At 48.5% G+C, this 27,658-nt stretch overlaps 1 protein-coding gene across 1 annotated transcript in view; it reads left to right on the top strand.

Moving 5' to 3' along the window:
• The window catches only part of LOC135883351 (probable cation-transporting ATPase 13A4), a 69,265-nt gene that overhangs the window by 29,012 nt on the left and 12,595 nt on the right, over window positions 1–27,658 (top strand). The window contains exons 8-21 of the mRNA XM_065410414.1: window positions 1,077–1,149; window positions 2,779–2,910; window positions 4,045–4,215; window positions 7,290–7,447; window positions 10,500–10,688; window positions 12,444–12,505; window positions 13,276–13,426; window positions 17,961–18,047; window positions 19,636–19,789; window positions 21,384–21,495; window positions 23,352–23,476; window positions 25,643–25,806; window positions 26,568–26,690; window positions 27,061–27,140. Coding sequence (XP_065266486.1) covers window positions 1,077–1,149; window positions 2,779–2,910; window positions 4,045–4,215; window positions 7,290–7,447; window positions 10,500–10,688; window positions 12,444–12,505; window positions 13,276–13,426; window positions 17,961–18,047; window positions 19,636–19,789; window positions 21,384–21,495; window positions 23,352–23,476; window positions 25,643–25,806; window positions 26,568–26,690; window positions 27,061–27,140 — 1,781 coding nt within the window. The remainder of the gene's footprint in view (window positions 1–1,076; window positions 1,150–2,778; window positions 2,911–4,044; window positions 4,216–7,289; window positions 7,448–10,499; window positions 10,689–12,443; window positions 12,506–13,275; window positions 13,427–17,960; window positions 18,048–19,635; window positions 19,790–21,383; window positions 21,496–23,351; window positions 23,477–25,642; window positions 25,807–26,567; window positions 26,691–27,060; window positions 27,141–27,658) is intronic.

The raw sequence follows: 27,658 nt of genomic DNA, 5'->3' as shown, positions 1-27,658 counted from the left end.
AAACAGCTAGTTCCTCACATTGGAGGCAGGCCAGCACTGTTACAGTTTCAGTCACTATTCAGTAATAAAACTAGGTTGAATCAGTGCCCTTGTTGTGGCCGCAGTGACTGAAAGCTCCTGGAACCACAGCCCCAAGATTCAACACTGAGGTACATAACTGGGAGCTTCTGACCACGTCTGCACTGCAGGTGTATCCACCCACCCCCAGCAAAGGTCCTGAAGTCTTGCCCCAGCGTGCAGCAGGCTCATTGCAGAACCTGGAATCGGTTCTCTGGGGTCGAGCTCTTTGATTGTCCCCAAATCCCGCTCAGGGAGTGGACTCTGCAGGAGAGGAAGGTACACTAGAGAGAAAATCGCCTTTTCACAGGGTACAATAGATCACTGGCACTTGGTCCGTAAATGCGATTTTCCTTTTGCTTAAACAAGTGCTAAATTATGGAGTAAATTCTCCTCCTTATCCCTGAGCGTGGTGTGGACGATGGCATCAAGATAAGGACAATGATAACGTAATGGTTAGACATTGCCAAGGGTCTGTAGATTCCTTTAGTTTGGGAAGATTCTGGCTCTGTCCTCTCAGACATGAACAAAGCAGCACGAGGAAAAGCTATAGAATCTGAGACGTTTACGTTGTCGAAGTGATTGTACCACGAAGGCTGTCTCTCAATGGGAGCTGCTTGATATATGGCTGGGATAAGGCTCCTTTGGAGATCCCAGCCTTTAGAAAAGATATATAAACATTGCTGTATCTTGGAACTATTAGTTAATACCCCTAGCAAGACTAATCATCTAACAATCTACCCTCATCCTCCCTTCCACATTCCAGCTTGTGGTTTGCTACACCCATGTGTTACACCTCGTCTAAAATTAGATGTTACTGTCCGCACGTTGCAGACGCTATCTTCCTATAAATTTGTACAGCTCCTAGCACAGTCTGTCCTGACTGAGGCTCTGGTAGACACAGCAATGCAAACAAGAGTAAAAGTTAGTTACTGAATGACATAATGCCTTTCTTTGTACAGCTGTTAACACTGAACACTTCATTCTGTCTCTCCCCTCCCCCCGCCCCCGATTTGCAGCAATCTATGAAACTGCACAGGCTGGTGGAGTCGCATAACAGTGTCAGGGTCACTGTGTGCAGGAAAGACGAAGGTGCGTCCTGTTCCGTTTTTCTGTTTCTTTTGTTTTCAGTTCCAATGTTACAGCAGCTCATGTCAGCATTGAGAGTAAGTAGGGCAACAACTGACCTCTTAAAATTCCTTCTGGGACTGTTTTCCCTTTCATCTCACTCCAGTCAATTGGCTCACCTCACTAAGAATGCTGACGTGTGTTCTCATGCACCAATCTCGTACGTACAGTATCATGAGTGTGGTTTAAATGGCCATGCCTTGCCTTGGTAAAACTAATCCATTGCATGGGGGAGCCGAGTCGTCTTTGCCACAGCAACCGTGTACCTCAATGGCACCCGTCTAACCTCTGCAGCTGAACATTCCCATTAGAAACAGGGCCACGCGAGGAAGATTGGATTCCGATTGCTCAGCGGCAGGGTGTTTGGATCCAAAGTTCTTGTTTGGACCCATTGAGGAGATCAGTCTCAGTCTCCGTGTTTGGATCCAGATCCAAACTTTCACCAGATGTGTGCGGGGGGTGGGGTGGGGGTGGTGTTTGCTTCCAGGATCCTTGTTCAGACCCTTCTGTGACAGATCTGGAGTTCTGTAAGAATTATGAATATTGCATGGTGCTCTGCTTATTGGGATGTTTAGGAGACGTTAGTTTAGGTCAGGGGTTCTAGACCTTTTTTGAAATCATGCCCCCACTTAGTTTTATTTTTTTTACTTGAAGCCCCCCTTCTGTTAGCGAGCAGGATACTCATCCTGCCCTTGTGAAAACCCTTTCTAGAGGCTCACGTCTTCTGGGAGGTCCAAACACTAACCCCCAGGAGCGAGCAGGGCTGCCACCCCGTGCACCAGGTTGCAACGCCACTCACTCAAATTTAGCCCAGCTTGCCGTGCTCCCCCCGAAAGTCAGATGCACCCCCACAGTTGAGAACCCAGGGTTTAGGTTAATGGAGTCTGTCAGGAAAAACAAGCAGGAAAGGAAAGAATTGCTCAAGATAACCTCAAATGTCTGCAGAGAAGTGGGTAAGAGACAATGCCAGGACAGGCAAAGGCCCAGGAACACCCAGGCAGGGTCCAAAGGGCATTCCCTCAAGAGAGGGGTATTTGTTGGGGGGAACCAGACTAAGACACAGGCACCCGCTGGGGTGTCTGAAGAAGTTAGGCCTGCCTCGGTTACCATCGGGGAGTGTAAATCTTAGGTAGGAGAGACATTCATGTACCCCGATCGTTCTTTTACAATCCCTGTTCTCTAAAAGCTTTGTTCCCACTGTACATCCACAATAGACTGGTTTCAGCAGGCTGGCCACGGTGCACCACTGCTCACAGATTCCCAAAGCACAGGTGCCAAGCCCAGTCAGACCCGTGGGGTAAGTGCAGCTGATACCCATGGTGCTGTAGCCCCAGGCTCAGTCTAAGAGTGGGAGAACGGCAGAATTCCACCCTGGGATGGGTAAAGGCTCCAGGCCAGACACCCGAGAGGGTGCACTCAGAGAGAGACCAGGAAGGGGCTCAGAGGCACAGACAGACTGGCAGCTATGCCCATCTGTACTTACAAAACATTACAAAGCAAGGAGCAATTGGTCTGGTTGGGGGCATGCTTGGAACTATTTTCTGCTTACGCGAGAGATCAGCGCTAAAGGTTTGCATCTCACATTGTCTGCAGGCTTCCAAGAGCTAGAGTCATGCCATCTGGTGCCAGGAGACGTGCTGGCTTTGGCAGGGGGCAAAGCCCTTATGCCATGCGATGCCATCCTGATCAGCGGTGGGTGCGTTGTAAATGAAGGCATGCTGACAGGTAAGGATGGTGCGTGGCCCATCTTAAAATCACAGACATCACAAAGCTGTGGCTTTGCAACTGTTGCATAAGACATTTTTTTTTGAGTGAGCAAGTCTTCGAAGAGAAAACGGTCAGGGCACAATCTTGTACTTTGCAGTGATGGTTGAGGAGATAAGCAGCAAGACCCACAGGGCAGGGCAAGGAACTCACAGGATTTACTTGAGGACAGGGGATCAGAGAGTTTGAGCTGCCTGACTACTCCTGCACTGACGGAGCCTGCTGACATTCCCCACCGCAAACCCGTGTCAGGTTAGGATGCAAAGCAGCTGGTATACTCCGCAGCCCACGGGGTGCGTTCTGCTTGGACATAGCGAAGATATTTGTTAGCAGACAGGCATGTGACTAAAAGCTTCCCCTTGTCTTGGGTAATGAAATATTTAAACTGCCCTAGGGAATAACTTAGTGACTCCAGGGTCAGGTTCCAAACAGCCAGACACCTGGGAGCCAACAGGCTGGATGCTGGTAGCATCAACTCAGGTCTTCATTTACGGTGAGCAGCTATTGAAAGCCTATTCTTGAAATCCTTACTCACGTGAGGAGTATCATTGACCTCAGTGAGCAAGGACAAATCAGGTCTTAGATTTACCTTGGTGAGTCAGGGCTCAGGCATTGTCCCGCTGACTTGAGCATGGACTATTCACATGGACCCTTATTCATTTGCCTGTGCAGCCCCATGCACACCCAAGAGGGACACATCTATGCAGGCATAGATGCTCCAGTGGTCAGGGCACTTGTAAGGGACTTGGGAGAGCCAGGTTCCCTTCCCTGCTCTGCCATGGACTCACTTGTGTAACCTTGGGCAAGTCACCTATTCTCTCCGTGCCCATCTGTACAATGGGCCAACAGCCCCACCCTGCCGCACAGGGGTGTGAGCGGATAAACACATGGAAGATTGTGAGACGCTCAGACGCTACAGTGATGAGGGCCAGAGATAGAAATAATAATAATTTTCCAAACTTGTTTGTCGCCACTTGGGCTAGCTGCCGCTTACCACAACACACGCTACAAATGGTTACTGTGCAGGCTTCAAAGGGATGCACACAGGTTTCGGAATGCACTGCACTTTCCTTAATGCAATCCGATCTCCTCTAGGGGAAAGCATTCCAGTAACAAAGACCCACTTGCCCCAGGCTGAGGACTCCAGGCCCTGGAGAACATGCTGCGCAGAGGATTACAAAAGACATGTCCTTTTCTGTGGAACAGAGGTCATCCAGACCAAGGCAGATGGCAACGGGCCAGCGAGAGCTGTTGTGCTGAGGACTGGTCAGTCAATTCACTCTTCACGGCGCTTTTCTCTAATGCAGTAGCTGGACCAGGCTAAGGGCACGTCTAGACTGCAAAGAGAGACCCTCAGCAGCAAGTATCAGAGCCTGGCTCAACTGACTCGGGCTCACAGGGCTCGAGCGGTGAGGCTAAAAATAGCCGTGTAGACTTTCAGGCTCAGGCTGGAGCCCAGGCTCTGACACCTGGCGAGGTGGGAGTGTCTCAGAGCACAAGGTCCAGCCCGAACCCTCACATCTCCGCGGCTACTGTTAGCCCCCTAGCGTGAGTGCTGCAAGCCCAAGTCAGGTGACCAGGGCTCAGACTTGTTGCCATGGGGCGGCGGGGGGATGGGTGGGTTTGCAGGGTAGCTGTACTCTATGAGTCCAATCCTCTGTCATACCAGTCACACGGATGTTAATGGATTTACTCCAAATTCACCCCAGCCTGGCTGAGAGCAGCGTTTGGCCAAGATCTCTGTCTGCACCAAACGGCTATTTCTTGTTTGTATTGCTCAGCATAACCCTTTAAAAAAATACTACAGCATGCTACGGCGTTAGCCCTAAAGCCTACAGCGCCCAGATATACTGTGTGGGACCATTGCTGTACAGTAACGCAGCCCTAAATGCTAGAACAGAGTCCCATTCTCAGCTCCTCTCCAGGACCTGGCTAGCTGCGGGATTGACACCCTCCTGGTCGGACCCCATGGCAGCTGTGCTCCAGCTAACAGTCCCCACCTGGTTCAGATGCCTGGTTGAGGGTGCTTTTGGCAAGGGGTTTCAGACAGTCCAATAGAGCCCAGGTTTGCCGAGCACCACCCTGGAAGGCCACGCTCTTGTCCTGTGCCTGAGTGGAGGGCTGGGATGACTGAGTGAGGATGGCTATTCTATTGCTGGTGATTTATTTTGTGATCAGGGAAGAGCTCCCTTTGGTGGAGCATCGCATTCTGGATAGGTTTCCATGGGTTTGCACAAGCATCTAGCTTTTAAAACAACAGTGGATATGCCAGGCCGCAAGAGTTGGTCTGAACCTGAGAGTTTGAGTTCAGCGCAAAGGAGACACATCAGAGTATAAAGGAATGAACAACACCCGAGGGTGCTCAGCCTGCTCTGCCACTTCCTCACTGGGGGAGGGGAGGCAAGAGACTGCACTGCTTTGATCCTGCTGTAGCCTTAGATGAGTTTAGGGTGCAAACTGCACAAGTCACTAATAGATTCTCTAGTCAGGTGGCTACATGAGAACTTTCCCTGAGTTGAGATTGGTAGAGCACACAAATAAAAACATGAAGATGGTACGTAAAATGCAAATAAATCCAAGCATAAGCATAACTATACAAAACCAGATCTGTATAACAAAACACCCCCTGGATCATGCATGCTTACAGCCTTAGGCAGGCTCCACATAAAGCAATCCCCCACTGTTGACATATCAGTCTCCATAAAGTTATAAGCAACAGCTAAGATAAAAGAAAAAGTGGAGATCATTACAGGGGGCTTGTTTGTAGTCAGGCTTCGGCCATTTGGTCATCCTTAGTGTCCCAACTAGGGGCTGGCTTGACAACCTCTCATACACTGTTCCATTCCACCCACATGCATCTGGACCATGTGTGATCAAGTCACAGCCATCTATTCATATCTGGTATTCTGGGAGCTCTATTTTAGGGTTCCAGTCGTCCATATGTGGTATTCCGGTTGCCCATAATGACATTTCCGACAGTTAATCCAATCATTTGCATCCGTCCCTTTCCAAATAGTTTTGGTACATCATAGAGGTTAGCTCTTACTGCAGAAAGCCCCTAAGATGCTACCATCTGTTCATTCGTGGGTTTACCCTATTTATCACAATATGCATATTGCTAACTTCTAGGTCTCACTCTAAGCCTGTAACACTTAATGCTTAAAACCTCTAGCCAGGCCTATTTTTAATACATGCATTTTAGTTTTTCTGCTTGCTGTTACAGCTTCAAAAACTTCCATTATTATTTTATCCAAAACCATAGACCCTCCAAGATCAGGTCAGGGGTCAATCAACACTGCTAATGCTAGATCAGTTCTTAGAGAGACAAGGTGGGTTAGGTCAGATCTTTTATTGGACCAGCTTCTGGTGATGAGAGAGAATGGCAGATGCAGAGGATTTGAGAAAGAGGAGCAGGTCCACCTCTCCATGTCTTTCCTTTTCCCCGAAAAGTAGTAAGAGAGGACAGCAGACCAGCCATGCCACCCATCCACCCACTGAAGAAGTTGAAGCATAAGAGGAGGTAGAGAGGCACTTGCCTCACCACAGAAGATGGCTAAGGGCAGCAGCAGAGCAGGCCTTTTGGAGGATGGAGGGATCTCAGAAAATGCCTTTCGATTTGATGCAACTCGCCTGGGTGCTTGTTTTAGCCGAATTTCAGACAGATTCTGGGTTCAGGTGAATCTGAAACTCAAGGTAAAAATCTGCTTTCCCAAGACCCAGTAGTAAGGTTCCCTGAAACTCATCCTCCCACAAACCAACGGGTTTCACAGAGCCTTCATGAGGACTGGGTTAGCAGTGGATGGCACACCTCAGCCACAGATGGGAGACTCAAAACATCCTCACAATGCTCTGAATCTCTTCTGTATTGTAAAACCAGCACTAAAGTCCAGCACCTGCCACTGAGAATCTTCTAGCTCAAGTAATCACTTGGAAGGATCCCTGAGTTTTACAGTACAATATTGTCTGACCTTTATTTGAAGGCAAACCTACTAGGCAATCAACTTTTCGTGATCACTGAGTGCCCAATCACACAATTACTTACTATTGTGTTTAGTCCTCCCGAAGACACCTATATGGGTCTGCTCATGGTAGTAAGTACTACACACAGTAGTGAGCGTTTGCAGGATTGGACATGCTGATGATTGCTTAAGACAAATATCACCGTCTCTGGAAAGAATGTTTCCATATAGTAGCTTTTATAAATTGTAATGTGAGATCTGGGTCTCTCTTTTTAAGTTACAGTAGCTATGAATCTTCTCATTCCACCATTTTTCTTAATGAACTTTTAGAACCAATTCCACCATTTACTGATGTCTTGTGGGTTTGGTTTGTCACTTCAGGTTTCAACACAGCCAAAGGAGACCTGGTCAGGTCTATTCTCTACCCTAAGCCCATGAATTTCAAGCTGTACAGAGACGCCTTACGGTTCCTGATGTGCCTCATAGTGCTTGCGACCATTGGAATGATCTATACAGTGTGTGTTTTTGCACTAAACGGGGTGAGTGGGACAAATCGCCACAACAAAATTCAGAAGGCACAAAAATGTGGAGTGTCTTACATTTTGTTGCACTTATGAAATTTGGTCTTATTTTCACTACATATTTGCACTAGAATGTGGGGTCATTTTAAAATGACTTTTTTTTACAGAAACAAACAAAAAAGCACCACTTCTCATTTTCATACCAAGGTGCAAACCCCCACAAATATTCTATGTTAACATTTCCTCAGAGGTCTCCCCAGTGTGTCCTTTAGTTTGCTCTTTGAGATAAAGATTCTCTTCATAGCTGGGGCTCATACAGCACTGAGCGCGCTGTCAATGCTTAACATGTTCATTTAAAAATAGTCATGATCTTTCACAAATGCAACAGTTCAGAGCAGGAAGGCAGATGATGTGAAATGCAACAAATACACCACAGAAATTATTTGCAATATGTTCTGCACTTTTGCACATTCCTAGATTTTGTATTTAAAAAAAAAAAAAATCACAAATGCGCCACACGGTGTGGGTGACACACAGAAAAGTGCCAGACTGGAAAAGGGAGCTTTTTGAAAGCTGCTAGGAACTGTGCCATGTTTGGAGAAGCCAACGAAAAGGCCAAATCCTGAGAGGCAAAAACCTTTATTCTGCAGTTTGTTCCAAAGGAGAAAGATATATTCCCTACTCAATCTTCAAACGTTTGGTTCAGAAAGTGAATTTACCTCAAGCTGTTTTCCAGGAAAGTATGTTTAAAATGCAACCCAGTCCTGCTCTACAGCTTCTCCTTCTATATTGAACGTTCTCACTTGGAATACAGAACATACAAGGTGAGACAATCAAAGCTGCAGGAACCTGGGTATCCATATTGTCAGACTCACCTGAAATTCAGTCCTGCCAGATACGGAATGTGTCAGCTCCCATCAGTGCTGAGATACTAACAAGACAGACACCTTCGAGTTACCTACAACAGACAGGAAAATCGAGTGAGATTGGTGCACCATGTGGTCTGATGTAGTAACAGTGGGGGAGGAATGGTGAGCACAGACTGGACACTTGTAATGCTTCAGATATGGCACGTTCTAGTGGATTGAGCTAGGAGTTCCTCATTTGAATCCCAGGTCTGCAGTGTCTCGTTCTGTGGTCTTGGGCGAGTCACTTAGGTTTTAAAAGTGGCTTTAATTTTCAGTGCCGTAGTTTTGGCGGCCCCCGCTTGAGACCCCTTGGGCATCATATTCAGAGGGGCTGAGCAGCTGGGAACATAGCTGGAACCAGCAGGCCTTGCAGGTGCTCTGCACGTCTGCCAGTCCCGCCGGCGGTATCTCCAGCTGTCCCTCAGAAATTTGGGGTGCCCAAATTAGAGGCCACTGTTGTAAGCGTGGTAGCGGTCTGCATCTCCTGTCCAGGGGCGTGTGAACCGTTTGCACACTCTAGCGTGACCAGGGGCTCCCACCCCAGTGAGCAGGGCTGGGAGCCGTACAGCCGCGCTGGAGGAGCTGCCCGGGCTGGGCACTGCCTCCTGCGAGCAGCGGCCCGACATGCTGCTGCTTTCTCCACTGCAGTTCCTGGTAGAGCCCTGCAGCTCCACCGACATCCACTTTATATCTGGGGGTATCTGCATCCGCAGATAGCAATTCTGTATCCGCACAGGACACTACAAAAACGATACATTGGAATTGGAAAAGATACAGAGAAGGACAACAAAAATGATTAGGGGGTATGGAACAGCTTCCCTATGAGGAGAGATTAGAAAGACTGGGACTGTCTAGCTCAGAAAAAGGACGACTAAGGGAGGATATGATAGAGGTCTGTAAAATCATGAGTGGTGTGGAGAAAGTGAATAAGTGTTGGTTACCCCTTCACATAACACAAAAAACAGGAGTCACCCATGAAATTAACAGGCAGCAGGTTTACAACAAACAAAAGGAAGTATTTCTTCACACAACGCAGTCAGCCCACGTTGCCAGGGGATGTTGTGAAGGCCAAAAGTATAACTGGGTTAAAAAAAGAATGAGATAAGTTCCTGGAGGACAGGTCCATCAATGGCTCTTAGCCAAGATGGTCAGAGGCATAACCCCATGCTCGGGGTGTCCCTAACCTTCCCGTTGCCAGAAGCTGGGACCTGACAGCAGGGGATGGATCGCTCAGAATTGCCCAGTTCGATTCATTCCCCCTGAAGCCCTGGCACTGGCCACTACAAGGGACAGGATACTGGGCTAGCTGGACCCTTGGTCTGACCGTTATGATCAATTTGAGAGACAGTCTCAGTTGAACTCATCTTTAGGAGAAGCCATAAAAGCAAACACCTCCCAGCCTAGGATCATTAACTATGCTGTGGCAATTTTTGCAGTAATTAGGGCTGTTGCCCTAGTAACCTGGCCTTCTGGTGATTGCCTTCTGTTTTCCTAATTTCCTTCTGCAGTGTCAGCTAGTAGAGTCAGCAAAACCCTCGGCTTTAGCCAGAGCACACAGGGCAAAAGACAGGGCCTGGAGTGAAACAGGGATTTAAAGCTATTCCTTGCACTGCCCCATTCCTGGTGCTGTCCTGTGCTGTGTTACAGCAGTCTGAGGTCTGCTGTAATTGTACCAGCCTGGAATGGCCCCAGGGTGCCAGAAAAGTAGGCCAGGATTGGCAGAGCATAGGGTATCCCAATCAGACCCCGTTTTTGTAGCTATACTTTCCCTGCTATGCCAACAACAGGGGAGGGGGTGTAGTATATTAGCACCTACATCTGCTCTATACCTCTGCACAACCAGCCTTCCACCTAGGTAAGCTTCATAATAGACAGGTTTTGCTGCCAATGGTATGGCACAAGGTGGCCACATAGGACCCCAGGATACTGTCAAGTATTTTTCACTTCCTGCCCTCTAAATTGTTGTATCATGTTGCTGGGGTCTTTTAAACAGCTCCCATGTTCCACCCCAGAAGTGGCTACATTTCAGCAACAGGGAAGTGATTTTTGCACGTGTCAAGATTTTGGACACAACCCTAGTATTACCTGCTTGCTGATGAAATCTTAGTCCCATAGAGCAAGCTGATGTTCTCTTGCTGATAACAGCACTTGTTTTGTGTCAGGAAGAGGCAGGAGAAGTGGTGAAAAAGGCACTGGACGTCATCACTATTGCAGTCCCTCCAGCTCTCCCTGCTGCTTTGACGACGGGGATCATTTATACGCAGGGCAGGCTGAAGAAAAAGGGAATCTTCTGCATCAGTCCTCAGAGGATCAATGTGTGTGGGCAGCTGAACCTCATCTGCTTTGACAAAGTGAGTGTGATGGACTCGTTATTGGTTTATTAGTAACAATGGAGTTCAGCTGGGAGCGCTTGGAATCAAACCAGACCATCAAGTGAGACTGCAGAAACCAGGAAGAGAAAATGTTGCACTTGTGACAGACAGCTAGGGGGAGAAAATTTCCATTTGATCTTATTTGTCCATTTGCTGTGTCAAATAAGATTCTGTCTCCCTAGAGGGGGGGAGACCTGCCAGAGATTTAGGCTGAAAGGGGCTCAGACTCAAACCAAGGGAAAATGAGATGTCTACAATTACTGCCAGAGCACCCTCTCCCCCAGCATTTCAACTCAAACTTCAAATACATGGCCTTGATGGAACCATAACCAAACCCCATTGTTTGTATCATTTCTTGTATTGCACTTTCTCTGAGTGTTTTGTATATACATGTGATATAAAATCATGGCTGGTGTGGAGAAAATAAATCAGGAAGTGTTATTTACTCCTTCTCATAACACAAGAACTAGGGGTCCCGCAATTAAATTAACAGGCAGCAGGTTTAAAACAAACAAAAGGAAGTATTTCTTCACACAATGCACGGGCAACCTGTGGAACTCTTTGCCAGAGGATGTTGTGAAGGCCAAGACTATAACAGGGTTCAAGAAAGAACTAGATAAGTTCATGGAGGATAGGTCCATCAATGGCTATTAGCCAGGATGGGCAGGGATGGTGTCCCTAGCCTCTGTTTGCCAGAAGCTGGGAATGGGCGACAGGGGATGGATCACTTGCTGATTACCTGTTCTGTTCATTCCCTCTGGGGCACCCGGCATTGGCCACTGTCGGTAGACAGGACACTGGGCTAGATGGACCTTTGATCTGACCCAGCGTGGCTGTTCTTATGATATGAAAGCAAAACCAGATGGTATGGCCCCTTCGGTGCGATATAATTCAGTGCTCATGGTGCATTGTGAGATGGGCCTTTCAAAAGGCTGAGTCTCTATTACTGACATGTGGGGCTGGTCAAACACTGCAGGAGTGCACTGCCTCCCCTAGACACTGATCTTCCAAAGAAGTGAGGCCACTCCATTGTGTGGCTGTAGTCCCATAATGACCCTTCAAACTCTCAGGCTACGTCTGCACTGCAGTCAAGGGTGTGATTTGCAGCACTGTAGACATACCTGCCCTAGCTTCAATCATGCTAAAAATAGCAGTGAAGATGCAGCGGCAGGGGCTTCAGCGTGGACTGTACAAGGCTACCGGAGACCCTTGGTACATGCTCATGTTGTGACCCCATGCTGAAGTCCGTGCTGCTGGGTCTTCACCGCTATTTTGAGCTGTGCTAGCTAGCTGAAAGTCAGCAAGGCTACGCCTACCCATGCTGCAAAGCAGCCCCTCAATTGCAATGTAGACATAGCCTTAGTCCAAGACATCATATCCACACACTATAATGTCTATTAGCATTACAATCATTTAGCATTTACATGGCATGATACAGAACTAGAGACTGACCCTGTACTTTCACACACATGTAGTCCGTACTTACACAAGCAGTCCCAGTGACTGAGCTCCACCATCCACACACAGGCGTGTTAGTGCCAAATGCTGCATCGAGGGCTTTATGTTTTCCTCTGAAGCATCTGGCAGTGGTTCAGTGCCCCATTACTCTGAACTAGTACGGCATTTCCTCTGTTCCCAGGCAGGGATCTGTTGAAACAGATCCTGTTTTCACTCCTCTTAGAGCTCATGTGTCGTTACAAAGTGAAGTTAATTCAAATGTCCATTTTAACCTAGACTGGCACCTTAACAGAAGATGGACTGGACCTGTGGGGGGTGATCGCTTCTGAAGGAAACAGGTAATGATCTTTGACAATAGATGGAGCTTGTGTTTTGTTGGACTGCCTGGATTCGGTCTCAGTAGCTCCCCTTCACTTCACAGCAGCAGGGTGAGCCCAGGGGATTGCTAATGGGGTCATTCAACAGTCTGAATTTGGCCACGATCAGTAGTGACTGAACTTTGCTACTTTCAATGGCTGTTCAGTGGCCTTGTGAAATGAGCTGGTTGCCTCAGCCAGATCCTGCTGACCCATGTCACAGAATATCACCACAGCTGTCACTATTTCTCACCCCTGTTGACAGTCTCAGCAGGCTGAAGGGTCCAGGGAGGCTGTTCTAACCTCTCCCCCGCTCTCATGGCTGAGGCATATTGGCAAGGCAGAATGGATCAGTCTCGCTGTTCCCGTTCAGGGGATACATAGAGCACACACATCCACTGAGCAATTTGCCATCTGTGGAGCCAATTTCATGAAAAATTAAATATTTTTTATTTAAGATCAAATAAACCAAGGTAGGCACTGAGCCAGCGGCTAGGTCTGCTTTACAGTGAGATTCGAATTACACTGGGGATGGCCCTGCCCCTAATGCAAGATGACTTGCCCAGAAGAGCAAGTGAAAGAATGACACATGCAATACAAATGAAAGAGAATCAGCTCTACAAAGAGCAGAATTCATGTGGCTGATCACAGGACAGGGGTTCAATCGTGGTGTGGTTTTATTGTTTTTACGATTAGAGGAGCTGCAGTTAAGTTATGTAACGCAGCTACTTTTACGCTTTCTTATAAACCAGTTTTCAGAAAGTCCACAGCTTCGCCTCTGGTCGCAGCTTGCCCTGGGGACCAATGTGCGGCGCCATGGCGAGCTGTCATTCACTGATTGTTCTGGACGGAAAGATACAGGGAGATCCATTGGACCTGAAAATGTTTGAGGCAACTAATTGGGTAAAGCTCTGTTTTATTGTTGTTCTAAGATCGGGGAAGATCTTGGTACTGGCACAAGGTGGGGGCCATTCCTTACTCACTGCTGCAGATAGCCTGCTCCCAAACAGAAACCAAAGGGAAGGGTCCTCCCCTGCCCAGAAAGTAGATACTGGGCAAAGAAAAGTCCCATCCCAAGTCCTCCCTTCCACAAGGAAGGCAGGAATATCTCTCCCTGAGGAGAGCCCAGCGTTCTCACCACTCCACTATGTTTTTTTCCTCTGGCATTTCTGCAGATCACTTGGGGTTGGTAGGTTCACGAGCCCCACCTGTCTTCCCAGCCTAGTTTCTTAGGCCTGGTCTACACTTAAAATTTAGGTCAACATCGCTTTGGCATGCAGGGATATGAAAAATCCACACTCCTGCGTGCTGTAGCTATGCCGACTAGCCCCCTGGGCAGCCGCAGCTAGGTCAACAGAAGAATGCTTCTGTCACCCTAGCTACCATTGCTCGTAGCTACCAGCTGGGTGACTACAAAAAATCATTTTCCCTCTGTTGATACTCACACCTTCTTGTCAACTGTTGAGAACGGGCCACATCTACCATGATTGAATTGGCCTTGTTAACACTACAATAAGTAATTTTCCCTCTGTTGATATTCACCCCTTCTTGTCAACTGTTGGGAATGGGCCACATCCACTCTAATTGAATTGGCTCATTAGCACTGATCCCCCACTTGGTAAGGCAACTCCCATCTTTTCATGTGCTGTGTATTTATACCTGCTACTGTATTTTCCACTCTGTGCATCTGATGAAGTGGGTTTTAGCCCACAAAAGCTTATGCCCAAATACATTTGTTAGTCTCTAAGGTGCCACAAGGACTCCTTGTTGTTTTTGTCCTGTTTAGGATACACAGACCGCCAAGGGAGCTAAGATTATTCCACAGCACAGACCAAGACTGAGTTAGAAGTAAGCTAAAGTAGAACGTCCGTCAGTTGTCAGAGGCAAAGACACACAGCTAGGTTGTTTTAATTCTAGCCAGTAGAGGGTAGGAGCACACACGTACAAAGCTAGTGCATTGCTCAAGCAGGCTGCATTCTGCGATAGAGAACGGGTATTTCAAGGGCCAGGAAACTGAAGGACGATTGTCTGTCCTACTCAAGGACAGGATCATTAACCAATACTGCAAATCACAAGGTGGAGTGAGCTACTGGAACTCTGAAAGTCATAGCTAGACAAAAACCATTTCAGCAGCTTAATTAATTCTTCCTCCTCGTCAGTCAGTAATGTAATGATGAAACCAGCACTAGCCTCTCATGTTTCATTTCTGAAACACATTGTGGGAATGAAATGCTGGATTTTTAAAACAAGCATGGAGGAGAAGTGAAATTTGAATCTTGGAGACATTAAAACATCAGTGTTCCTATATACCCTCTCGCATAAGTCAAAAATAATGGGACAGTCAATGAAATGGAAAGGCAACATTCTGAAGCTGATAAAAGAAAATGCACTTTTACACAATCCATAATTAACCCATGGAATTCATTGCCACAAGACTTCACTGATGCCAAGACTTAGCAGGATTCCTAAAAAGGGTTAGGATAAAGGTGGGTAAAGAACATCCACCTTTATGTTAGATAAGACAGATTATTTTATTTCTACAAAGGATATAAACCTTCACGTTTCAGAGCCTAAATCAGTCACTAATGACGGGAGATAGGAAGAAACTTCCCCTAGGGCATATTGTTACTGGTTCCGGTCTGGTTTCTTACGCCTGCTACTGAAGCATCTGGTCATGGTCGCTGTCAGGGACAGGATTCTGAACCCGATGGATCACTGCTCTGATCCAGTACAGCAACTCCTGTGTTCCTAATATGTAGCTTATCCTGGAATTTTACATTTGGCTTCGTGATGATGTAAGCAACACAATTTGTAAATGGGATGGGGTAAATTTAACTTGCATCTAGTGGCCGGTTGCAGTAACTGCAGCTCTAGAGTTAAGCAACAATGCTTAAACTAACTGGCAGATGAAATACAATGTGGATAAGTGCAAAATAATGGATATAGGAAAATATAATCTCAGCTATATATACAAAATGATGGGGTCTAAATTAGCTGTTAGCACTCAAGAAAGAGATCTTGAAGACATTGGGGATAGTTCTCTGAAATCATCCACTCAACATGCAGCAGCAGTCAAAAAAGCGAACAGAATGTTAGGAACCATTAGAAAAGGAATAGAGAACAAGACAAAAAATACTGTAATGCCACTCTACAAATCCATGATACACCCACACCTTGAACACTGCATGCAGTTCTGGTCACCCCATCTCAAAAAGATATATTAGAATTGGAAAAGGTGCAGAGAAGGGCAACAAGAATGATTAAGGGTATGGAACAGCTTCCATATGAGGAGAGATTAAAAAGACTGGGAGTGTTTATTTTAGAAAAGCGATGACTAAGGGGGAATATGATAGAGGTCCATCAAATCATGACTGGTGTGGAGAAAATGAATAAGGAAGTGTTATTTACTCCTTCTCATAACACAAGAACCAGGGGTCACCCAATGAAATTAATAGGCAGCAGGTTTAAAACAAACATAAGAAAGTGCTTCTTCACACAACGCACAGTCAACCTGTGGAACTTTTTGCCAGAGGATGTTGTAAAGGCCAAATGTATAATTCGGTTAAAAAAAGAACTAGATAAATCCATGGAGGATAGGTCCATCAATGGCTATTAGCCAGGATAATCAGGGATGGTGTCCCGAGCCTCTGTTTGCCAGAAGCTGGGAATGGGCGACAGGGGATGGATCACTTGCTGATTCCCTGTTCTGTTCATTCCCTCTGGGGCATCTGGCACTGGCCACTGTCAGAGACAGGATACTGGGCTAGATGGACCATTGGTCTGACCCAGCATTGCCGTTCTTACGTTCTTAACTAAATTCCATGGCCAGTGTGCTCTTTAAAGGGCAGCATCAACTAAGTAAAACACAAACACAAACCAACAAACACAATAGAACCTGCCTTGTAAGCAGTCACCTCCAGAAGGACTTGGACTGCCAAGATGCACGGTGTAGGGATGAGGTCTTGCCTGGTGAACAGAGCAGGGTCCTGGGAGTTGTGATTTCTGGGTTCTGTTTCCAGTTCTGTCATTAGCTTCTGTGAGGCCTTGGGCAACTCACACTGTGCCTCAGTTTGCCCATCTGTAGACTGTACATAACTACATCCAAAAAACCCTATATAAAGAATGTTAATGTTGCCCACCCCCTCTGCTCCTGTTCTCCACTGCTTCCTCCCCATTCTGGCTATGCCTCCCAGCCTCTCGCCACCCTCTGGCTCCTGCAATACCCTCTCCCCATCCCTCCCCCTTTCCAGTTCCTCACCCCTCTGCACTCAAAGTGAGGCGGCTTCCTCCTCCTCTTTACTGCCTAGAGCTAGCCGAAGGAGCATTGAAAGCAAGTACAGACAGACAGTCTCCTTGCTCTCTCAGTCCTGGTGCCTGGATCCACAGTGGGCACAGCACTGACTGCAAGGGAAGTCTCAGGACGCAGCCTGCTCAGTCATTCGGTGGGGACGGTGCGGGCACATTTCAGGAGATGTGAAGGGCCAAAGGACGCTCGGGCTAGATGGACTCTTTGGAGAGTTTAGCAGCCACTTGAATAAATCTCTACTGAGCGTGTGCAAACTGCAGCTTTCCAAAGGCATAAAACGTGGCCAAATTTGGGCAGATTTGCATGGGAGCAGCAGCAATAGGCACAACCCTGACCCTGGGCGACCCCCTGCCAATTGTCAAGTCCCTGCTCCAACACAGGGGGCACTAGAGCTACTAAAAAAAATCCTTGTTAACATGAGCAAAACATTTCCCCCAATCTCATCCCCAGAACCTGCTGAGTCTTCCCATAAAAACCACAGCCTGAGGCAGACACCTGGCATGGAAGGCTTCAACCCAATGGTTAAAGTCTGGCAAAGTTATTGGATGGCAGCCGTCCGCCTTGAATGACAATGGCGTAAGCCCCAACACAGTTCAGTTCCTCTGTGTTACGCTGCAGCATCGCGAGTGGCTAAAACGGCCCATTCCCGAGCAGCAGTCCTTGGCACAGATCATGCAGGCATAAGGCGCAGGGCCGGGGCTGAAGCTGGCACCTCCTAGCACTTGAGCCGTGCTGTGTGGTATTCTCTCTCCACTGTCCCTCCGGAAGCAGGGTCTGATCAGGGGACGTGTCGGGCTACCTACGCCACGTATAATAATATTTACCTTCCTCACAAGGGATGTTGTGAGGGTCACCAAAAGTTTGCTGTAAAAGACTATGAAAGTATTGGATGAAACGTGCTGCGTAAGTGCAAAGCATTCTCGATTATTTCACCACGTCATTCATACTATGTCACAGAAAAGATTTGTGGCTATTTCTCAGGCTTTTAATAAACGATCCGGGGGTATCTGCTAGGACAGCTGTGGTGCGAACTTGATTATTAATTCACCATTGAGCATCATTCAGTGCAGATTGTAGAATTTATCTTAAAGCTTATGAGATAAAAGGTCCTCTTTGTCTTTAAATAAACAGGAGATGGAGGATTCCTGTGAAGATCATGTTAAGAATGGCGAATTCACACACGCTGTTGTTATTAAACCCGGACCCAAAGCCAGCAATGTAAGCTTTTTATCACATATACACCATCTATAATTAAGTTAAATTAGAGACAACAATCATTGGCTGCTCTGTTAAGAAGTCCTCGGTCACCCTGCCCCTTTACATTTCTTCAGTCCATCATTGTGCCTTGGATCGAAGGCAAAGAGATTTCTCTCTAATCATTATCTCATGTTATCTCAGCAGCTCTGCCATTCACTTCACCACTAGTCCGTTCTTGAGCACAGACCATCATACAGGCTGGGTTGTGGGGTGGAGATAACATACCACTGAGGCTAGGCTGGAGTTCCCAAGGTTTCTATAGGGCCAGAGTGTGCTTGGCCCTTAGGCAGGGGGCACTGGGGGGAGGAAGGGCGCCAGGATACTCCTCCCTTCCTTGTGTGGCCGGTGTAAAGGCCAGTCAGAGTCGTGGTCCCTGTCCTTGTGGGAATGCAGGGGCTGCTGTGTCCCGGCTCCCCTGGGGGCGCGTGATACCCCCAAAGGGGGCAGGACCAAGGGTCCGGCTCGGCCCGTGCACCTGCTAGCAGAGCTGGGCAGGGAAAATAAATGAAAGGCAAATGTCCCGTAACTGCTTCAGGCCAGTTTGAAAATAATCCAGCACTTTCCTACGGGCTGGGTTGTGACAGCCTGACCTCCTGGGAATCGATGGCTCTACTCGGGGCTACTCACCGGTGGGGAGAGGAGCCCCCCGTTCTTATATCAGAGAGATGTATCAGCCGGGGCTCTGGACCAGTCTATCCATTCTAGTCTGTGTTAATTCACAAGTGACTGGTCACACGGATCCTGCTACGTGTGTGTTTAGTGACGTGTTAAAACTGGATCTCACTGTCCAGGAAGGTTTTCCTGAAATTCAGCTTACAGGTTTCCTGCCTAAAATTTCAACATGGTGCTCCTGACCACTACACTCCTCGCTGAATCATTCCCCTCTGCTCTGGGAGTTATCACCCCTCCGATAGAGCAAACAATTGATTTTCTTCCTGGGGCTGGAGACGGGACATTGAGCCGGGGGGAGGGCTCGGGGGGGGCACCGCACATTCTCTCTCAGGTGCTTGGCTGGCTGGTCGGCGCTCACATGCTCAGGGTCTAACTCATCGCTATAAGTGAGGTTGGGTAGGAATTCTCCCCTGGGCCAGACTGGCCGGGACCTTGGGGTTTCTCTCCTTCCTCTGCAGCGTGTGGGTGCGGGTCACTTGCCAGGACCTTGGGTGCATCTCACATCATCCTTTCCCTGCCATTGCAGGGGCTTGGGCCCTGGTGCAGCTCGGTGCCTCCGATTCGCTGCCTGTGGCACATAATAGTCCAGTCTCCTGTGGGCTGGGATGCTAATTCCGGTTGTTGGGTTTAGCGTGCGGGTGCTGAGGGCTGTTGGCAGCTTGGGATATACAGCCGGTCAGCCCAGATGCTCTGGTGGGCCCTTCTGGCCTTAAATTCTATAACTCTAACCACTTTGCACAAAAGCCCAGAAGTCACAGTTTGTGCTCGCACCTGGCTCAGCCCCAGCACCCTGCGATGGCCCTGGGAGCAGCACAAAACCCTCTGACTTGAGGTTATAGCCTTACCGTAGCATGTAGTACCTGCGCTTCTCTCCTAGGTTCCAGTGGAAGGAATTGCCATCTTACACCAGTTTCCATTTTCCTCAGCCCTGCAGAGGATGTCGGTCATAGCTCAGGAAATCGGAGGGGAGCAGCAGGTCTTCATGAAGGGAGCTCCGGAGACGGTGGCCAAGTTTTGTAGACCAGAAACCGGTAAGTAACATCTCTATAAATGCTCAAACGTCTGTGAGATGTGGCTTTTAAATTGTACGGGGCCTGCACTGTGACAGGAGAGATCCAGGTTTGATTTCTGAGCCCAGACTCTTACCCGCAGACTGACAGGAATTAGAGCTTTGCCTTCACTCGACAGTGATTCATTCTGGCTGGTCTGAGTGGGATCTGATTGGGTCTAACCTACCTCTGCTCAGCCAAAGGATGCCACTGAGAGATGAACAGATGGTACAAATTGGTGGCGTCCTCCACAGCGGACCTTTCAAAGACAACCCTCTTGATTTTCCGGCCTACAGTAGCCAAGCAGTAGTATTGCGTTTTCTTTGCTCTTGGCTAAAATGACCAATATGATTCACAGGGTGAGCTAGTGGTTATAGCAGGGGACTAGAAGACAAGACTCCTGGGTTCCAATCCAGCCGCAGCCACTCGCTTGCTCTGTGTCCTTAGTCAAATCACTTAAACTTCCTGATCCTTATTTACCCATCTGTAAAATGGCTAGAACAACACACCTACCTCGCAAGGCACTAGGAGAGTTTATTAACATTGATAAAGCAATTTGAGAGCCTTGGATAGACAGTGATAGAAAAGAGAAGTTTTGTTACTATTACTATGCCAAGTCGAATTCATCGGGCTAATCCTGAATGTGGCTTATCAATAATTGGGGGGGGGGGGGTGCCCCCGGCCCTCTGGTCATGGAATTCTCTCCTGTTCAAAGGCAGCCCCATGCTTCCAGACCACTTTAGCTCTCCAAAGACGGCAGATTAGCCATGACAGCACATTGTTCTTGTCACCGTTCAGGGCAACTGCACCTGTATTTCCCTCAGGCTTCCAGCTCCACAACTACTGCCTATCTTGGGTGCAGACCTGTGTGTCTTTCCCTCCTGACCAGGGTACGTCAAAGCTGCACAGTTCCCTGCCTTCACTGTATTTCCCAGCAAAGAGAGTCTGCCTAAACAGATCGGCTTGCTTACTCTTCAGAGGCGGATCACAGAGGGATTGGCACAGATACATGTTACCACCCGCCAGCTTCTATTCTTAAGGCGAAAAGCATCACAGACAAAACATTAAAAACAGTGAGAGAAGCTACATATGCTAATAAGTTTACCAGGCATCACCCACCCTAGGGGCTTCTTTGTGGTTACAAGGGCAGAGCTTTGGCTCAGAACAAGCGCACAGTCTTATGAGGCGGCAGTAAGCCCAGTCCTTCCAATCGTCCCCTAAGGACTGGGGCCCTGCATGGCCCAGGGGTGCAGTCGGTTTGCTGGATCAGGAAGAAGGTCCTAAGTCCGTTCACAACCCAGGCTTTTATCCCAAAGTCTTGTCTTTGTTGGTCTCTGGAGAATCCAGTTTGAACTAGTCTATGTACTTGTCCCCCGAGGGGTGACTTTGAAGGCTGAGAGAGGACATTCATTAGCACCCCCTCCCAACTAGAGCAGGAACGTACAGTGCCACGACAACAGGCACACAACTGCATTTGAATGCAATGTGCCCCAAAGGGATTAACCCTCATTCAGGAAGGTTGAGCTTAATTCTGTGCGGTTTGTTCAGGACACTGTCACTGTTCTCTCCTGCACAGTGCCACCCGGTTTTGCCAGTGAGCTTCAGCTCTATGCAGCGCGGGGCTTCAGGGTCATCGGACTGGCGCACAAAATTCTGCAGGCAGGGAGGCAGGCAGCTGGCTTAACAAGGTAAGAAACAGACAAACTGCCACTGACGTACTGCGTTCTGTAGCAGTCCAACAGTGCCTTAGGCTGCACGGAGGACCGTTGGCACATATAGGCTATTCTGCACTTGCACTGTTACCAGGGTGATCAGCACCTGGCTCTGAGCACTCGGTTTCTGAGCGTCCCCACAGCAAAGTGCTACCTGTGTTCCCATCTCCTTGCTATTTGTGCACTCGCCCGTGCGTGTCTGGGGACAGGTCCCATTGCTCTGTGAGAAGAGATGCTATAGGATTCTTTCTTCCCCAGTCAACTGCGGGAGAACCTGTCTGTCCCGGGGGAGGGAGATTGTGGAAAGGGCTTTGGAGGACTATCCGCACTCTCGCATGACCTTACCTGCATCCTCAGTGCAAAGTAGCCTGGTTCCAGCCCAAACTACAGCACAGCTCAGGCTTTAACCCCTCCCCCAAGCCACACACGTAAGGTTGTGTGTGTAGATGGGGTGTGTTGAGCAAAAACATGTCTAGAAGCCCAGGCTAAAACTACAGTGACACATACCCTATAGCCTGAGCTGACAGCGCTCTGTGGCAAGAGTAGGCAATGAATGAGTTCAGGAGGCAGGTCTTTGAGAGTCTCCACTTAAAATCAGGATGTGGACCTGTCTAGGCTGGGAGCTCTCCAGCCTAACGCCCAAACTTGGTGTGCAACATATTTTGCAATCCTGTTTTGTCCTATGGGCAATATTACTAGTATAATAGGTGACATACGGATATTGCTGGCAGCGTTTCTTGTGAAGTTGTGGGTCAAGCTGCAAAGTGCAATTCTGCTCTGAAAAGTGACCTTTAAAATGGCACCTTCTTACTCAGTTGATCTGCTCACTGTGTGCATTTGCAGACTCAGACCCTACTTACCAGAGTGACTAGAACAAGTTTTGGTCCTTTCCCTCCAGTCAACCCCCCGGATCCAGCCCACATCTGGGAGAGAGAGCTGGATTCTGTTCTGGCTCAGTCCAGCAGCAACATGATTGTTAACTGAGTTCCATGCAGGGCCAAATCCTGCTCTCACTGGCCCTTGTACAACTCTATTCAAGACAACGGCATTGCACACGTGTGAGTCAGGGCAGAGTTTGAAGACATCGAGGCTGAAGAGATTTAATGGAGGGTGGAATTTAGCTTGCAGCATCTTTGTTGCCAGCGATGATGCATGAGCCAAAAAGAACCCAGCCTGACTTTCAGATCTGAAGTTGGATTTGCAGAGCTGGTAGTTACCAAACAAACATCTTTTTATTTATTAACTAAGTAAATATGATTTGGTGTCTCTGTGAGATAACATATGGGACCCCCTTTCCCATCCCCATGCCAATGTTACAGTTACCTTGCAGCCTAGAACCAGCCAGGGAACTGCAGCTCCATTTTGGTCCCCAAGGCCACAATCTGAAGAAGTGAGGTTCTTACCCACGAAAGCTTATGCTCCCAATACCTCTGTTAGTCTTAAAGGTGCCACAGGACCCTCTGTTGCTTTTTACAGATTCAGACTAACAAGGCCACAATGAAATCAGTAACAACCTCCAGAGCTAGATATACACTGCACTTCATATACAGACCAAGGAAAGTACAGAGAGAAACAGGGATTGAAAGGGGGAGTCTCCTTTCAAAATACAACCAGTGCCACCTAGTGTCACTGATCTGCAAAGCTTCCAGGTGTAGGTAACTTCTCTACTAATACTGACAGACATACTTCAGGAGGTTGTTGGAAGAGCTAATTGAAAAAGCGATTTTGAATTGGAATAGGCATCATGTTGCTAATAGGCTGATTCGACATAAAAATAGGACTGAGATTCCAGAAAGATTAATAAGACACGTCTCTTTCTTCTTCATTCTCAGGGAGGAGGTGGAGTCTGACCTGACGTTCCTGGGCTTTCTGATAATGGAAAATCGGCTGAAGGCAGAGACCAAGCCTGTGCTGGAAGAACTCAGCGCTGCCCGCATCAGGAGCGTTATGGTCACAGGTAGCTACATGGGGACATTCTTTTATGCTGTTGCTTGGTCACGGACGTTGAGTAGAAGAAATAGTGTTTTTCAGTCAATTGTATCCCAGGAAGCAGCCATGTTAGAGTCATGACTCCTGCCTGAACTACGTGTGTGTGTCCCTGAAAATTTTCCCAGCCCCTTCAGACAACTGAACTCCTAGTGCAGCCCTGGCTTCCCCCTCCATCAGGCCCCCTTTCTCCACTGTCCGGCTGCTGGGCTGACTTACGCTCAGAATCTCTCTCTCCCTGCCCCCTGCTCCCAGGCCTCTTGCTGTCATGTCTGGTTCTGCCGAACGTGCCAGTGGCTCTGTCCCACTCCCTTCTCTGCCTACACTCCCCCATGTTCCCCTTGTTCTGCAATTCAAATGGGAGAGCGGGGTGCTTTGGGGCAGGGGTGGCAGTAGGGTTGCCAGGCGTCCCATGAAGTTGGCTGTAGCCCACGAAAGCTTATGCTCAAATAAATTTGTTAGTCTCTAAGGTGCCACAAGTACTCCTGTTCTTTTTGCGGATACAGACTAACACGGCTGCTACTCTGAAACCAGTTTTCGACTGGAACTCCAGGTCAAAAAGGGACCCTGGCGTCTCCGGTCGGCTGTGCCGATCGGGCTGTTAAAAGTTCAGTCAATGGCACAATGGGGGCCCGGGGCTAAGGCAGGTTCCCTGCCTGCCCTCGCTCCACGCAGCTCCTGGAATTGGCCGCCAGGTCCCTGTGGCCCCTAGGCCAATGGGCGGTCAGGGAGGCTGCACATGTTGCCCGTGCCCCGAGTGCCGGCTAAGCAGCTCCCATTGGCTGGGAACCGCGACCAATGGGAGCTGCAGGGGCGGCGCCTGCGGGGGTGACGGCAGGGCATGGAGCCTCACTGGCCGCCCATGCGCCTAGGGGCTGCAGGGACCTGGCAGCCCCTTCCTGGGAGCCCCTTCCTGGGAGCCATGGTAAGCACCACCGGGACCCTGCACCCACACACACACACCCCGCATCCCAACCGCTTGCCCCAGCCCGGAATCCCCTCCCGCACTCAAACTCCCTCCCGGAACCCACTCCCTGCAACCCCTCCAACACCCTGCCCCAGCCCTGAGCCCCCTCCATCACCCCAAGCCCCTCATCCCCAGCCCCACCCCAGAGCCTGCACCCCCAGCCAGAGCCCTCACACACCCGCACCCAACCCTTTCCTTAAACCGCAGAGCCCTTCCACGCTCTGAATCTCTTAGCCCCACCCCCCAGCCTGGAGCCCCCTCCTGCACCCCAAACCCCTCATCCCTGGCCTCACCCCAGAGCCCGCACCCCCAGCCGGAGCCCTCACCCCCCTCCCACACTCCAACTCCCTGCCCCAGCTCTGTGAAAGTGAGTGAGGGTGGGGGAGAGTGAGCGACAGAGGGGGGATGGAGCGAACAGGGGGCAGGGCCTTAGAGAAGGGGCAGGGCAGAGGCGGGACCCTGGGGCAGGGGTGGGGCAGGGGTGTTCAGTTTTGTGCGATTAGAAAGTTGGCAACCCTAGATGGCGGGAGAAGGACTGAGTGAGCTTTCTCATGGTACAGTTACATTGCTCGTGCTTGCTTGGGTTTTGCCCCTCTTTGGTACCCAGTCTACCCCAAGGCTGTGCCAGGACAATCGAGGAATTTTCCATCACTGTTACAGCAGCAACTCAGCAGTTCATTCCTTTTTATTCTTTTACCTTCTTCCAGGCTGAACCGGTACATAGGCCCCCTTCTGACAGGGAATCCATTAGTATTTCCTCAGCTGGATTCAATCCAGACCAGATAAAATGTTAATTTTAAAGGCAGGCCTGAGCTGAAAAAATTCTAAAATGGCTGTGGACCATTTCTCTGTGCTGTTAAACAACTGCCATTTTCCAGCCGAGAGGTGGCTGTGTTTCGACAGTGGGTGAAGTGAGCTCTGTGTATATCAAAGGGACTGTAAAGCTCTGTGGTATCCTTAGGATGAACAGTACATTGTGAATGGAAGGCAATGGTATTATAAAAACACGCAGATGCAACCACTGAAATCTCGCTGGTACCTAGAGTCTGTGAGATCACATGGAATTCAGGGGAAAGTTTACAGTTCCTCCAGCCTGAAGCTTTAAAATCCACATTAGACAAAACTGCAGATGACACCACTCCCCCTCCCCCCCACCCCCGATTTTTCTAGGTGACAACATACAGACAGCGGTTACTGTGGCCAAAAATGCTGGAATGATTTCTCAGACCAGTCAAGTGATTCTCATTGAAGCAAATGAACTGTCAGGTTCCCCCTCAGCATCCATCACCTGGAAGCTACTGGAAGAAAGCAAACTGAATGGCTACAGAAACCTGGTGAGTGCTAAATGGGCAGGTCTCAGGTGATGGGAGAATACACGGAACACAGGCATCTAGGATATCTTAGCGATGCTGCTGTAACTCACTGGGGTTACTCTGGTACCCGACTTCAGAGACTGCCTGTTAGTCCCCATCTGTGTTGGGAAAGTGTTTAAAGAGAAAGTGATTGTTAAACTGTTTTACTCGTATCTCAGTGGGTTGCCATTTTAATGAACTGGGATGGGACTTTGTTAACGCTGGTTTTGCAAACCCTTCTAGACTAGTCTTGAGAATGGCTTGAGATGGATGGGAGAAGATGACTACAGGTGTCCTTGGAGAGGTCCCCAAAGTTCTGAGTGGGTCCCACTTGCCTTTAATCCAGTTTCAGCAGCATTGTCAACATCCTAGGTCCCGCATCGGGTATTATTAATTCTACAGTTTACTGCCAAAGTGCTGTGGCCTGAGAAGAGACAATATCTATCTAAGTTACTGACCTGGCCCCATTCCCCTAGCATCTGAGCACCTCCTAATCTTTCAGGTGTTTATCCTCACACCGCCCCTGTCAGGTAGGAAGTGTTATCCCCCCATTGTACAGATGGGGAACTGAGGGGCTAAGGGACTGGCCCAAGGTCACACAGGAGAAAGGCCTCCCACCTCCTAGTCTAGTGTTCTAACCACTGGACACCCTTCCTCTCTACACAATAGAGCCCCAGGGTTTGAGTGCAGCTAGGTCATCTTTTAAGTCCATCGTATGGAAATAACTCTGGCCTGATTTATAGGAGACTTACATTCATGTTGGGGGAAGATTCAGCTCTGAAGTTGGACGTAGCAGTTACCATTTTGCCATGAGTGGAAAATCCTACCAGGTCATTACACAGCATTTCAGCTATTTACTTCCAAAGGTAAGTTGTGGGCTATTTGAACTGTGGCCCTGCTCCAAGTAAATACTGGGGAGATCATTATTAGAAGTGCTCTATACTTGTTTTGCTCACAACAGTCTAGTTAAGTCTAACCATTGCATATTTAGGATTAAGCCGGTGACTCAAACGACCTGCCAGTTGTTCCCTGATTTGTTTTTTTACACCATATTAGCAGAGGCACAGTGCAGGTTCATTCATTGCCCTTTCCTGTGTTCAGATCCTGCAGAAGTCCCCTGTGAAGTGAGTTTTAGGATTTATGCTGCTCCCTGTTCACGCTCATCACTTCTGGACTTCTTAACCAAGTGGAGTTGAGAAGCACACTACAGGATTTTCAATCATTTTCTCCTTTCAGCTCCTGGTCAATGGGACCGTTTTTGCTAGAATGTCTCCAGGTCAGAAATCCAGCCTGGTGGAGGAGTTTCAAAAGTTGGAGTAAGTTCTTTCTGAACATTCAAAGATTGAAAGTGCTGGATTAATTCACAGGCTGGAGGGGAGTCAAATGAGAATCACCTCCTGTCCAACATCTTGGAATTAGAACTGGGAACTGTGTGTCTGATGTGAAATCCCAAATCTGAGTTTCCTACAAAAATATAGCTTGGGAAATATTTCCCCTAAGCCCATTAAAGAAGAGCCACTGAGGGGCTCTATGAGAGCCTTATAGTCCCAGCTAGCAGGCTGGGCCGCCCAAAACATACCATGCCCAGCACTCAGGCTTCCCTGTGCTCTCACCAAACTCCCATTTGTCCTGCTGCTGCATTGGCAAGAAAAAGAGGAGCTTGTCTACACACAAGATTTAGGGAAATCTCCCAGTGTTGCAGCTCCGCTGATGCCGGTGGCATTTTTACCACTCTCTCATCAAGACCTATTTTGGGGTTAGAGAAGACAGTGGAACAGGCACGAGCACTAGAGGAATTGGGAGAATTTCAGAAAATCTTCAGAATAGACAGCTG

The sequence above is a fragment of the Emys orbicularis genome, chromosome 9 (assembly GCF_028017835.1).
Source record: "Emys orbicularis isolate rEmyOrb1 chromosome 9, rEmyOrb1.hap1, whole genome shotgun sequence".
Lineage (NCBI taxonomy): Eukaryota > Metazoa > Chordata > Testudines > Emydidae > Emys > Emys orbicularis.
This window is presented reverse-complemented; position numbering and strand designations above follow the sequence as displayed.